Genomic DNA, 11,448 nt, shown 5'->3' with positions numbered 1-11,448 from the left:
AAAAATTTAGGAGAAAAAAATTGAGAGGATCCATTCTCGATCCCCAACTCATTGTAAACAAAAAGAAAAAGCAAAATTTCAATTCTTTTTCAAATAATCTTCGATAATCTTCGACACATTAACTTAGGATCACACATATATTGTCACTAATTAGACCAGTGCCTACGCTTGGATCACACATTGCTACAAAGAAACTGAGACAAACTTAGGATAGAAATGCAGCAAAAAATGCTAATAAAACAAGATATTTTCTAAACAACAATGAAATTCATGAACTGTGACAAATGCAAGCTAACACAAAGTATCAACAATCTCAACCCTCTCATACTCCCATAAAATGGACTAATTTGGAGATTGCACCACACGGAGCACAGGAGATCATCCACATTGGCTCATTTGTCGACTTCACAGTTCATATGTACATGTCTAACGCGACAACTATTAAAAAACATGTGATTAACAAACATGGACATTTTGTCTATATATATTCAATAAATAAATTTGAAACTATCCATGCAAACCAACCACAACTGCCAAGAATCTTGATTGGATGATTGTCGATAAAGTGTTGCTTTTATTTGAACTGTTTTATCAAGCTTATTCTGAACAACATGCTATAATTTCTCTAACAAAGTGGCATTGAAGTTGAAATGACAAACTAAACATGAAATAAACTCAAGGTATAGTTTTAGGCTTTAGCCGAAAATTCAAGATTCTACTAGTTGTCCTCTTCATATGTAGAGACATCTTTAATGTCAAATAACTTGGCAATTTCGCCCGGTGTCTTTCCTTTTATCATGTCTGCTATTTTACCACATACCAGGTCCAACAGACAGTTGATATTCATGTAGTTTGCAGATAAAACAAGATCAAACAGCGTTGTATAATGAACATTGGCGAATTCAACATCCCAATCCATGAGATCAACATCTGACATCTGCGCGCTGTTGTGCTTCTTGCAGTATTCAATGACCTTGGTTAATATTTCGCTCCTAACTAAAGAAAGAGAAATGCTATTAATTTCATCAGTAGGAATTGTCTCGATAGCATCCTTGACTGTTTTTGACATAAGTGCCACATCGTAGTCAACTTCAAATACATCCCCATTCGAGCTTATCAAGTTGATTTTCTTTGATGTAACAGTTGGACTATATGATTGTTTCAGTAAAAAATGGGTGATGAAAAATGTAGTACATAACGTTCCAAATTTGACAGTGTGGTTTCCTTAAGATTTATCGGGAAAACTGTAACACAAGGCCTGACTAAGTGTTTATATACTAGAGGCAATCCTCACCTTACAAGCCGGTTTTGTAAGGATGAGTTAGGCCCAATACTCAAATTCTAAGACTTTTCTCGCAAAGATTGCAGAACCTAGAGAATTTTATTTTGATTAGTGATGGTTGAAAAATTGAAGGTTACTTTCACAATAAAGGGAATTGACTTAATGACTTAATGCTACTATATAAAGCTTCAAATTTTCGATTAATTTCTTGCATTAGCTCATTTCATAAGAAATTCCTCCTATTAAACAAATAACAGTGTTTTGTTGTTACTCACCGTTGATTTGATGTACTCTTCAAATGTTTCCTTGTATTTTTCGTACAGTTGTTGGGAATAGTCATGAGGAGGCTTTTGAGTACACATATTGTAGATGGTCCTGCATTTAAGAAAGAAAAAACCGCGGCCAAAAGTAATACAAAATCAACTCGATTAAAACTCTATTTGCATATCCAAAAAAAAGTGATTTTTCCAATAGATTTTACGTATGCAACTAACATGCAGCCATGTTCAAGATCGAGGTTAGCATGTTTATTAGGCAAGGCTTCAGTAAACTTCTTGATATGGTTGTAACTTGATCATGAACGAATTTGTTGATATTGCATCCACGAAGTATAGAAAATACCAAAGGACAAAACTTACATGCATTTTCATACATGCATTTCTTACTTTTCCTCTCACAAAGAGGTAGTTTTTTTTATTAAAAAATAATTTTCTTTTATTTTTTCAAAATGAAAAAACACAAATAACCACCTCTTTGTGAGTGGAAAAATAAGAAATGCATGTAAGAAATACATGTATGAAAATACAAATAACCACCTCTTTGAAAACTATCCGGGAAATAGTCAGGAATATATGTTGAGGGTTTGAGCTTCTATGATTCCTGTGTTGTAGCTTTTGTGTCAGCTTTCTTATTTCTTTTAACAAAAAGAAATGTTAGTTCTTGTTGGTCAATAGTGGCTCATTCCACTTATGGTTACTTATTGAGATATTGATTATCCAATATATATTATCTAGTGGGTATCAAAAAAAAAAAAACACAATAGGTAGGATAAAAATTAAAAACTCATATTTTAGGTATGAACACGATTATCCATAATTACTTGTAAAAATGAGCGGATATTAATATCTAGTTATTTTATTTATATTATATTAATATAACGGGTACGAGTATAGGAACTTAGATACCTATAGAATATAACTATGAGTACAAATATTGTACACACGTAGATAAGGGATAAGTACGACTATTTTTTTAAGCTGCAAATATAGAAATGAGTATTATATTACTGTACCCATTGTCATACACAACTTTCAAGGCATTATAATTTCATTAACTTTGTTTTGCAAACATGACACTTAATTATTCATTTGTTGATATTTTTATCGGTGCGAAAGAAACTTATACTTCCTCCGGCCTCTTTTATAAGTAAATATGGTCATCAATTAATAAGGGTACTTATGGAAGAATAGCATTAAATAAACTTGATTTTAGTAATTTTTGTTTATATTTAAGGCCAAATTGTTTTGTTGATTTTTGCTTATAAATAAGGCCGGGGGGAGTATACTTCTTCCACCTTAAAACTTTGATATTTTTAGAGTTTTGCACATGTATTAAGAAATAATAAAAATTAATAAGACAAGTCTTTTCTACCCTTACTTTATCAAAAAAGGAAAAATTCATTTAATGAATGCTTTAGTTTCTATAAGAATACAAATGGTAAAAAATTATTAATTATAAATTGATTTCTTAAAAGAACCAAAACTTTGTAACGGAAGGAGTAACTTTTATTTTGGAAAAGGGGTTGGAGTTTAATTTCTGCCTATAATTTATGCGGAATCTCAAACAACACTATTCTCGTGACGCTATTTTGACAAAAAAAATTGTCACTAAATACTTTTGTTCCTATATATAAGACTTCTTGAGACTTCTTTGTTTTTTTTTTTATAAAACCCATTTCAAAATTTTAAAGGTGTTTTTTTTTTTATAAAACCCATTTCAAAATTTTAAAGGTATTAATTTATTTTTTTTCAAACACACTCCTAACTATAAGTGCATCTTTTTTTACTGTGTAATAAATACTCAAAAAATATGTTAACTGATTCTTTCATAAAGGATAAAATTGTAAAAATAATATTAATTGTCAACAAATTTAATAATACAATCAACTTATTATTTTAATTTTAAATCTAACTGACCGATTTATAGTTATTTATTTCTTTTCTTTTACTGAGCTAGTGTTATTTATTTAGGCAAACCACCATTTTAGCTTCTAAAAACACAACATGTTATATTGATCCTTGGTATATTAACAAAAACCCAAATAATTTTCTCACTCTTCATTGTTTTTTTTTTTTGGTAGATAATGAAATAACAAATTAATAATAGTCGTAGAAAATTCACACACAAATAAAAAAAATTGGAGTTTGAACCTCAATCACAACCTAACAATTTCGGCATTGTTTGAACCCCAATCATCTTTAACATAACTATGTACCATAATATTTCTACAAATAATATTATTTTTTACTTCGAATTTTTTACAGTTGCTAATGTAAATTGACTTCTTTTTTTAAAAAAAAAAATTGTGGATGGTTAGAATTATCTTCTTTACTATAAATGCAAAATCATGAAGAAAAAGAATGAGGAGTTTTTTAAAAAAAAATAAATATCATTAAGTATTTTAAGAATTTAACAATACTTTTGAAAAATGAAAAGGGCGGGCAACTATATTACACACATTGTGTGTTTGTGTAAATATGAAAGTTTAAATCTCAATCATTTCACACAATTTTTTCATATCTAAACTTTTCATAGTGGAAATCTCACTCTCAGTATTGCAACAATTCAAGTAGTTTGTTCCTTTCACTCTCTGAATTCTCAAAACATTTTGAAGAATGTTGGTAATTTATTGTTTCATACTGCAAAGTATAATTATTGAAATCTTCATTATCTTTTTAATCAATCAATCTTTTAACATGTTTCGCAATTTCTTGACAGATTATATACTATTAAAAGCAGAACCAGTAATAAGTTTCTACTATGATAAACGCATGAGTCAGTATCAAGCATATGAGGTTCTTTATCAAGATAAGAACTCGGGGTCGAGTTCTTTTGAGATAGAGGAGACTGATATAGGAGAGTTTCTTTAGTAATTTATTATTTTAGCTAGATTTAATTTTATTATAATTTAGGTAAATTTCTTATTTTTATATTTCACCTAGATTAGTTATTTTTATATTTTAGGTAGATTTGTTATTTTTATTTAGTTAGGTTAGTTATTTTTTATTTTTACAATCTTTTATGAGATTTGTTATTTTTTATTTTTCACTACTATTTAAGTTAAATTATTGTAGCCTTGAAGGCAACCTTTTGATTTAATAAAAATACAGAGATTTTTCTCAAATTTGTTGGATTCCAAATTACTCATTCTGGTGGATTCCGGAAGTCTAGTGGATTCTAGATTAGTTACTCTTTCTGGTGGATTCCAGAGCCTTATCTAACAGGTTTGTCGCTTGCGAACCTGTGTTTTATTATAGGATTAGCGTTTGCTTTTCCTTCACGCTTCCGTATTGCGTCAAGTAAGGTGGATGAAAAAGTTAAAGCCAGGATTAAAAAAGGGTGCTTTTACTGAAGAGGAAAAGAAGACTGTCATAGAACTCCATGATCAATTAGGAGACAATTTGGCTGCAATTTCTCAGAAGGTAACACTGATCCAAGTTCTTTTTTTACTTTAAAGTTTTTATACATATAACTTATAATATGAAAAATGCATTTTATTCCTATAAATATATCAAAGATCCTATAAATATATCAAGATTCATGTTAATCGATGTATAAAGATAGCTTTGCCAGATTATAATTGGTATTCATTCTCTGTTTTTAGGTACCTGGACGAACAAACCGTGATGTCAGGCACTTTTGGAAAAGGAAGATGGGGCATTTGGATAACAGCAGTATCAAATTTGATAACAAAATTGATAACAGCAGTATCAAACTTGACAGCAGCACTGTGAAATTTCCTGTATACGAGTTCACATATGAAGATCCGCCACAGCTACCGCCTGGCAGCTACGTCTGCTTTTTTGATGAAGTAGCCAAATTTCCTTTGAAGTAGCTGCATTCAACAAAAATGGAGTCGCTGAAAATAAAGCTACGAATATATTACTTGTAAAAAACTTGATGAATCCATTTTGCAAAAATGATATCAGTTTTCATTTTATATTTCCGTCTTAATTACAAAAATGCTGCCTTGTTTTCACTTCGTTTTATATTTTCAAGGTTCTGTATAGGAATCAATGAAGTAACAGATAACACAAAATGAAAATAGGAAATTAAGTATGAATAAAATGATATTTTTACAATTTAAAGTAAGAATATGAAATAAAAACCAAAAACATTTTTTGAAACCAAACATGCCCTAAGCTATCTATTCTAGTTGAATCGATTTATAAGCTACTTACACTTTCTCTCAGAAATGGTCAGCTTCTGCTATAAATAAGCATTGAAAGTCATCCAGTCTGTTTATGCCAACAAGTTGGACTACTCTACACCGCATAGGATCCATAAAGCTAGCACTAATAATCCATGCCTAACTTCACTACTGATTAATCCTCAGACTTTCATGCACAAATACACAGCATGTCCTAAACTTTCTTGCTCCAACTCAACTTTGAAAAGCTAAAACCTTTTCCAAGTTCTAACCATACTATGCTGGCTATTCGTCTGGTGTGCCATGAGGCTTGAGTGCTAAATACATTCTTTCCAGATCTAACATTTTAGCAAATCAGGCATCCACAGCATCAATGGATGTGCCTCTGCCTAAAGGGTACTTCAGTATATATATGTAGTAAAGTGAATAGAAGATATATGTCTTACCAGTGTCATTGTTGAATCAGCCTTCATTTCAAGAACTGTTAAATATAGCTGTGGAAGAATTTAGCTTCAGTTACCCAATGGGTGGTCTGCCCTCATAATTCGATACCTGCACTGCACAGAAGACATTTTCGTTAAACTGACCTCTGGCTTATGATATGTGGCCAATACTATAGTTTATCTGAATATGAACTTTTGTTTTTGGGCTTTTGCCTTTCAACATGAGGTTGAGAAATGCAATAAGATTTATTGTAAACCAATTCAAAGAAAATCATCAGAGCAAAATAAAAGCATATGACTCATTCCAACAAGACGTGGAAGAAGGGCCAGTAATAGTGATGAAGGAATTTTAACATTCAATGGTATCCATATTCCAGATTCCATTTTATCAAACAGGATACATCAATCAATATAATGCTGGGAACGCAAACAAACCAAAATGAATTGTTGAAATGCCTAAATCTTACATTGCATTCTATAAATCTTCAACAAAGTTGTTGGTGTTGCAAAACTGAAATCATTAGTGTTGTCGATTGTTGATCATTGAGAGTGGCGGTTTTTTCAAAGTCCGCTACAATGCAATATGCTGCTGCTTGACAACACTTTGTACTAAACAGGGGCATTGCAGAACAGTAGCAACTTGTTTAAATTCTGCTACGATATAGCCTCTATTTGACAACATTGAATCATCATGAGAACTACAAAGCAAAACAAATATCGTGTTCTTAAGTTCAAGAGTTTTAATCACTAGGATGACCTTTCCGCCATAGTTTCATTTGAAGCATATAATCTAGTTTTGATTCCAAAATGTTACTTGTTGTGAAAAACTCAATGAATTTTACAGCTTAAATGGACGGATCTACTCATTATTTACAGTGAGATACCCCAACTAGTATACTATTCTGTAAACAGATGTGTAAGAATATATGTCATGAAGCATGTAAGAATATATAATTATTAACCATGAACAAATTGTAAAGCTATGAAAGGAAGGAATTTAGCTCTCTCATGTTAGTTAAATTATATATATATAAAAAAAGTGTTTTTTATTGAAGTATCCGTACCTTTTTTTTAAATGTCGTCTCAAATACCCGTACTCAGTACTATGCATCATAGACTACAAAGCAAATAAATGACATAAAATTAAATAAATCGTACATGTGGTGGAAGAGATGTTGACGAAGCCGCTTATTTGCCTTTGTTTACTTATATCTTCAGGAACAGAATACGAGCAGCGGCAATTCGAGCACCACCAGTGATTCGATTGAGTCAATTTCACTTGATTTGGTTAACACAAACCTTGAACAAAATATAGATCCGAATTAAGATAAGGGCTATTAACATTAGTAAAGTGAAGGAAATAGAAATTTGGTAGTCAAAATATTAATATTCCTACGTGCATTTAATGTGGATCATCTACAGAATGGTTGCATGTTTGGCAGCTAGACGTTACCTCGTATCCAGCACTTTATATAACTGTTGAAGCATGATTGTCTTTTTAACAACAGTAGACGGCATAGAATGAGGCTTGGTAGTCCTTTTTGTGTCCATTGTGATGACTCTCATGAAACAGATTTGCATGTGATGCGAGACAATCCTATAAATATGAGTCTTTAGCTGAATGTTGTTAATATTTAGCGTAGACATGATTTTGTTTACTGTGATTTGAATAGATGGATTGAGCTAAAAATTGTGGAAGATTTGGGTAGAGGAGATTTATGAAAGTGGTCACCCTTTTGGGCAACAGCTTGTCATTCTATCTGGTTTTGGAGAAACAAGGCTAACGTGATGTTGATTTTTCCCCCGCCGAAGCCATGACAGAAGGTGAGTGTTCTGGTGCACGATTATAAGTGTGCATGTGCTATTAGTCTATTATTAAGAGTGTTGAGCAACCTCGTGTTTTGTGTGTTGAGAGTAATAAATGGTTGCCTCCAATTGGATGGGTAGAGTTGAATACTGATGGTGTGTCAAAGGATGATGGTAGTGTTGGGTGTGGTGGTGTTTTAAGAGACATTAACGGTGTTTGGATTTGTGGCTTCTCTAAGTTTTTGAGCTCTTGCGGTGCTTATATAGCGGAGTTTTGAAGATTTGAAGTTGGCTCACTCTCAAGGTTTCCATAAAATAAAACTTCATGTGGGTTACAAAGTGGAACCTACAACATTGGATTGCAGATCTACTGGTAATGCTGATAGGTATCGTCTGGTTAATCCTATTATAAGACTATTGGAGTTGGACCGAGAGTTCAAAGTTCGTCATACCTAACATGAAGCGGATACTTGTATGGATTTTTGGCAAATGTTGAGTTTGCAGGTGGTTTGTCATTGATTTTTTTACAATGAAGCCGATGATTATTGAACCTACCTAGAACCTCATGCATACTACTAATCATCACCGCCACTAGACCAAACCTATTGGCTTTGTCTTTGATTACTCGTGGGCTATGAAGCACAAACACTCTCAGATTAGCGCGTCTCATGTCACCGACACAACACCAACCAACCCATATATAATTACATTTAATTATGTCATTTTCACAAATAATTAGCATGTAGTTCAAAAATCATCAATATAACTAAAGTGATGGAAATAATATAAATTTAGTAATGTAGTAATGAAATAAAGTATTGACAATGAAACATGAGAAAAACCTTAAAGTAAAATAGTAAATGCATCACCTCAACCGTGCGAAATCGGTTCCTCCTCCGCACTATACAGAAACATATAAAGTGCTCGAGGAGAATACTTGGGTATAGATCCCTTTAACCTAGGTTGAAAAGTGATCAATTAACACACACAAAAATCCAGAAACTACACTCTAAATAGAAGCTTGTTGAGAGAAATCGAGAATCATGATGTTCTTCGTTCGTAACTGTAACCATGAGAGAATAAAAAGCACAGTTTTTGTATAATGGACAGAATGGGTTAATAATTCTTATGTTCGCGTTACCACCATAGGACGTTATTAGAGTTGATTGTTGTGGACTATCACAGATGTTCTTTTTACCTTATTTTTCTATTAATAAATAAAATTAAATATTAGCATATAAAATGTTGTTTGATTCGTTTCGATGAGTATTCTTAAAAGGATTTAATAGATATGTACCGACAGTATAAAATAATATTACACTGTCAATCAATACCAACCATGTTTTTCGCTAAATCACCCCACTTCACCTCACTTTCTTTACATGACATGGCAAAATGATGATTATTTATTGGACGATCGTGTAAAACTATTTTACACTGTCGATGCATATCAATTAAACTCTTTTTAAAATATAAATTTTTATAATTTTTACTATTATACAATTAAAAATATTAATCGTCAAAATTATGCATCGGCATGCGTGAAACAATCAACTGTATCAATCAAATTGGGACGGAGGGAGTACATTATATTGGTAGGGGATCGAATTCCAATCTTGATTATCCCACTTATTCATCTTGTAGTTAGAATTTTTAGCCACCAGATTAAAGTTTCATCCTAAATATTTCTCATCCTAGACTACTTGTAGTTAAATTAAATTTGACATAATATAATTTCTTTTTAATGAGACATAATATAATATATTGATTTAACCGAGAAAATATTGATGTGCACCACCGACTTGGTCAAAAGTATAACTAAGAATGAAGAGTAATATCGAGAGGAAAAGAGTCTTCGTGAGATTAACTTAGTTAATAGGGACATCACATATATTATGTAAGAGCTGACAGTTCGAATAAATTATATGTTAATCAAAATTAGTTGACAAATGATTAATTGATAGTCAATTTCCCCTTAGTTGATAGAATGACATAGGAATGTTAACACAATATATCACTTTGTCAAATTTCCTCTTAATAGTGTTCTTAAGTAGAGAGCATGAAGAGTGCATAAGTTAAAATGTTGCCTCTCATTAGAGCATCTCTATAAAAGTATTCAAAGAGTTTTATAGATTATTGATACATACTTTATTTTGTATCATTAAGAGTTCCATGTGACATATAGATATTAAAATTGTTGATACAATTCTTTATTTAAGATATTGTATCATCAATTTAATATTATCTTTTTAATTTAGATAAAATTAATCACTTGATAATAATGTGTGATATCCTAAGTGGTATCACCACTAGTCCCACACTCGTGCGATGCACGGGTATTATGTGGTATTTTATATTGTAATGTTGAAAAATCATTCGTATAAATTGAAACAATAAGTATTATGAAAATTATAATAATAACATCAACAACAACAAAATAATAATAATAAAAAAGTGATGTAAATATAAGATAGATATTAAAGATGTGTTTATACATTTCGAAAAGATTACAATGGATCATATTGCATCTACCAAAATAAGTTGGTAATCCATAAATTGTCATGTCGCTATGAAAACGGTTTGTGGTCATAAAAAATTAAGTGTGTTTATACTATGCATTTGATTCTTAATTGGACACTATAATTCAATTTATAGTATAAAAAATTAATTAGTGCGTATAATTTAGTAAAACCTATTATTATTAGTTGAGTGGGTGAATAATGAAAAGTCATAGGTATATAAATGTAGCCATATGAAAAAGTGTATAAAGATGACAATGATGTAAGTAGAAGTGATGTGACATTATTGAGTGGTTTAATTGGATATAAGTAACTGACGTGGATTAGGGTTAGATTAGTGGTTGCACAACTATCTATGAATTATATATATAGATGTTTATACATTTAAAAAACTTATCTAGACACTTACCCGTGCGATGCACGGGTCTTATGCGCTATTTTATACTATAACGTCAAAAAATTATTTGTATAAGTAGTAAATTTAAAATTATAACAATAGGAGTAAATATATTAATTTGAAACTTATTGGAGTCTTCATTATCCTTTACCAAAAAATTACTACATTATCGAATTTGACATTTATATTAATTTGAAACTTATTGGAGCAAAGATAAATCAGCTTAACTCATACTCAAATATCGAATATGATAAAAATCATACAGGGCATAACAACCATCAGTAAATTTTATTTTATCTAATTTTTTTTACTAACATTAAAAAAGTAGTCCTGACAATCGATCAACTCCTTATATTTACAAAGATTGGACAAAATATTATTAACAAAAACATTAACTATTTCGAAAAAAATAAAAATAAAATACACAAAATAATAAAATAACACAAAAAAAATTAAAATGAATAATAACCCAAAAGCCAAAACAATAATAATAATAATAATAATTATAATTAGTACCCCACATTAAATGGATGTAAGTGAATGATGTGGCTAAATGAAAGGTTTTCATTGGT

The 11,448-nt window shown here is 30.8% G+C and overlaps 2 protein-coding genes across 2 annotated transcripts; one reads left to right on the top strand and one right to left on the bottom strand.

Moving 5' to 3' along the window:
• Positions 1-718: 718 nt before the first annotated feature.
• Positions 719-1,069, bottom strand: LOC123922670 (SKP1-like protein 1B). The gene has a single exon (XM_045975366.1). It carries the CDS (start codon positions 1,067-1,069, stop codon positions 719-721), a length of 351 nt encoding a protein of 116 aa, XP_045831322.1.
• A 3,676-nt stretch (positions 1,070-4,745) lies between these two features.
• LOC123922669 (transcription factor MYB101-like) lies at positions 4,746-5,396 on the top strand. The gene is made up of 2 exons (XM_045975365.1): positions 4,746-4,983; positions 5,166-5,396. The coding sequence occupies exons 1-2, from the start codon at positions 4,870-4,872 to the stop codon at positions 5,394-5,396; spliced, it is 345 nt and encodes a 114-aa protein (XP_045831321.1). The 5' UTR covers positions 4,746-4,869.
• The last annotated feature ends 6,052 nt before the right edge of the window (positions 5,397-11,448 follow it).

Source organism: Trifolium pratense, linkage group LG4 (assembly GCF_020283565.1).
Source record: "Trifolium pratense cultivar HEN17-A07 linkage group LG4, ARS_RC_1.1, whole genome shotgun sequence".
NCBI classification, from domain to species: Eukaryota; Viridiplantae; Streptophyta; class Magnoliopsida; order Fabales; family Fabaceae; genus Trifolium; species Trifolium pratense.
The sequence above is the reverse complement of the archived record's forward strand: the minus strand, read 5'-3'. Positions and strand labels throughout refer to the sequence as shown.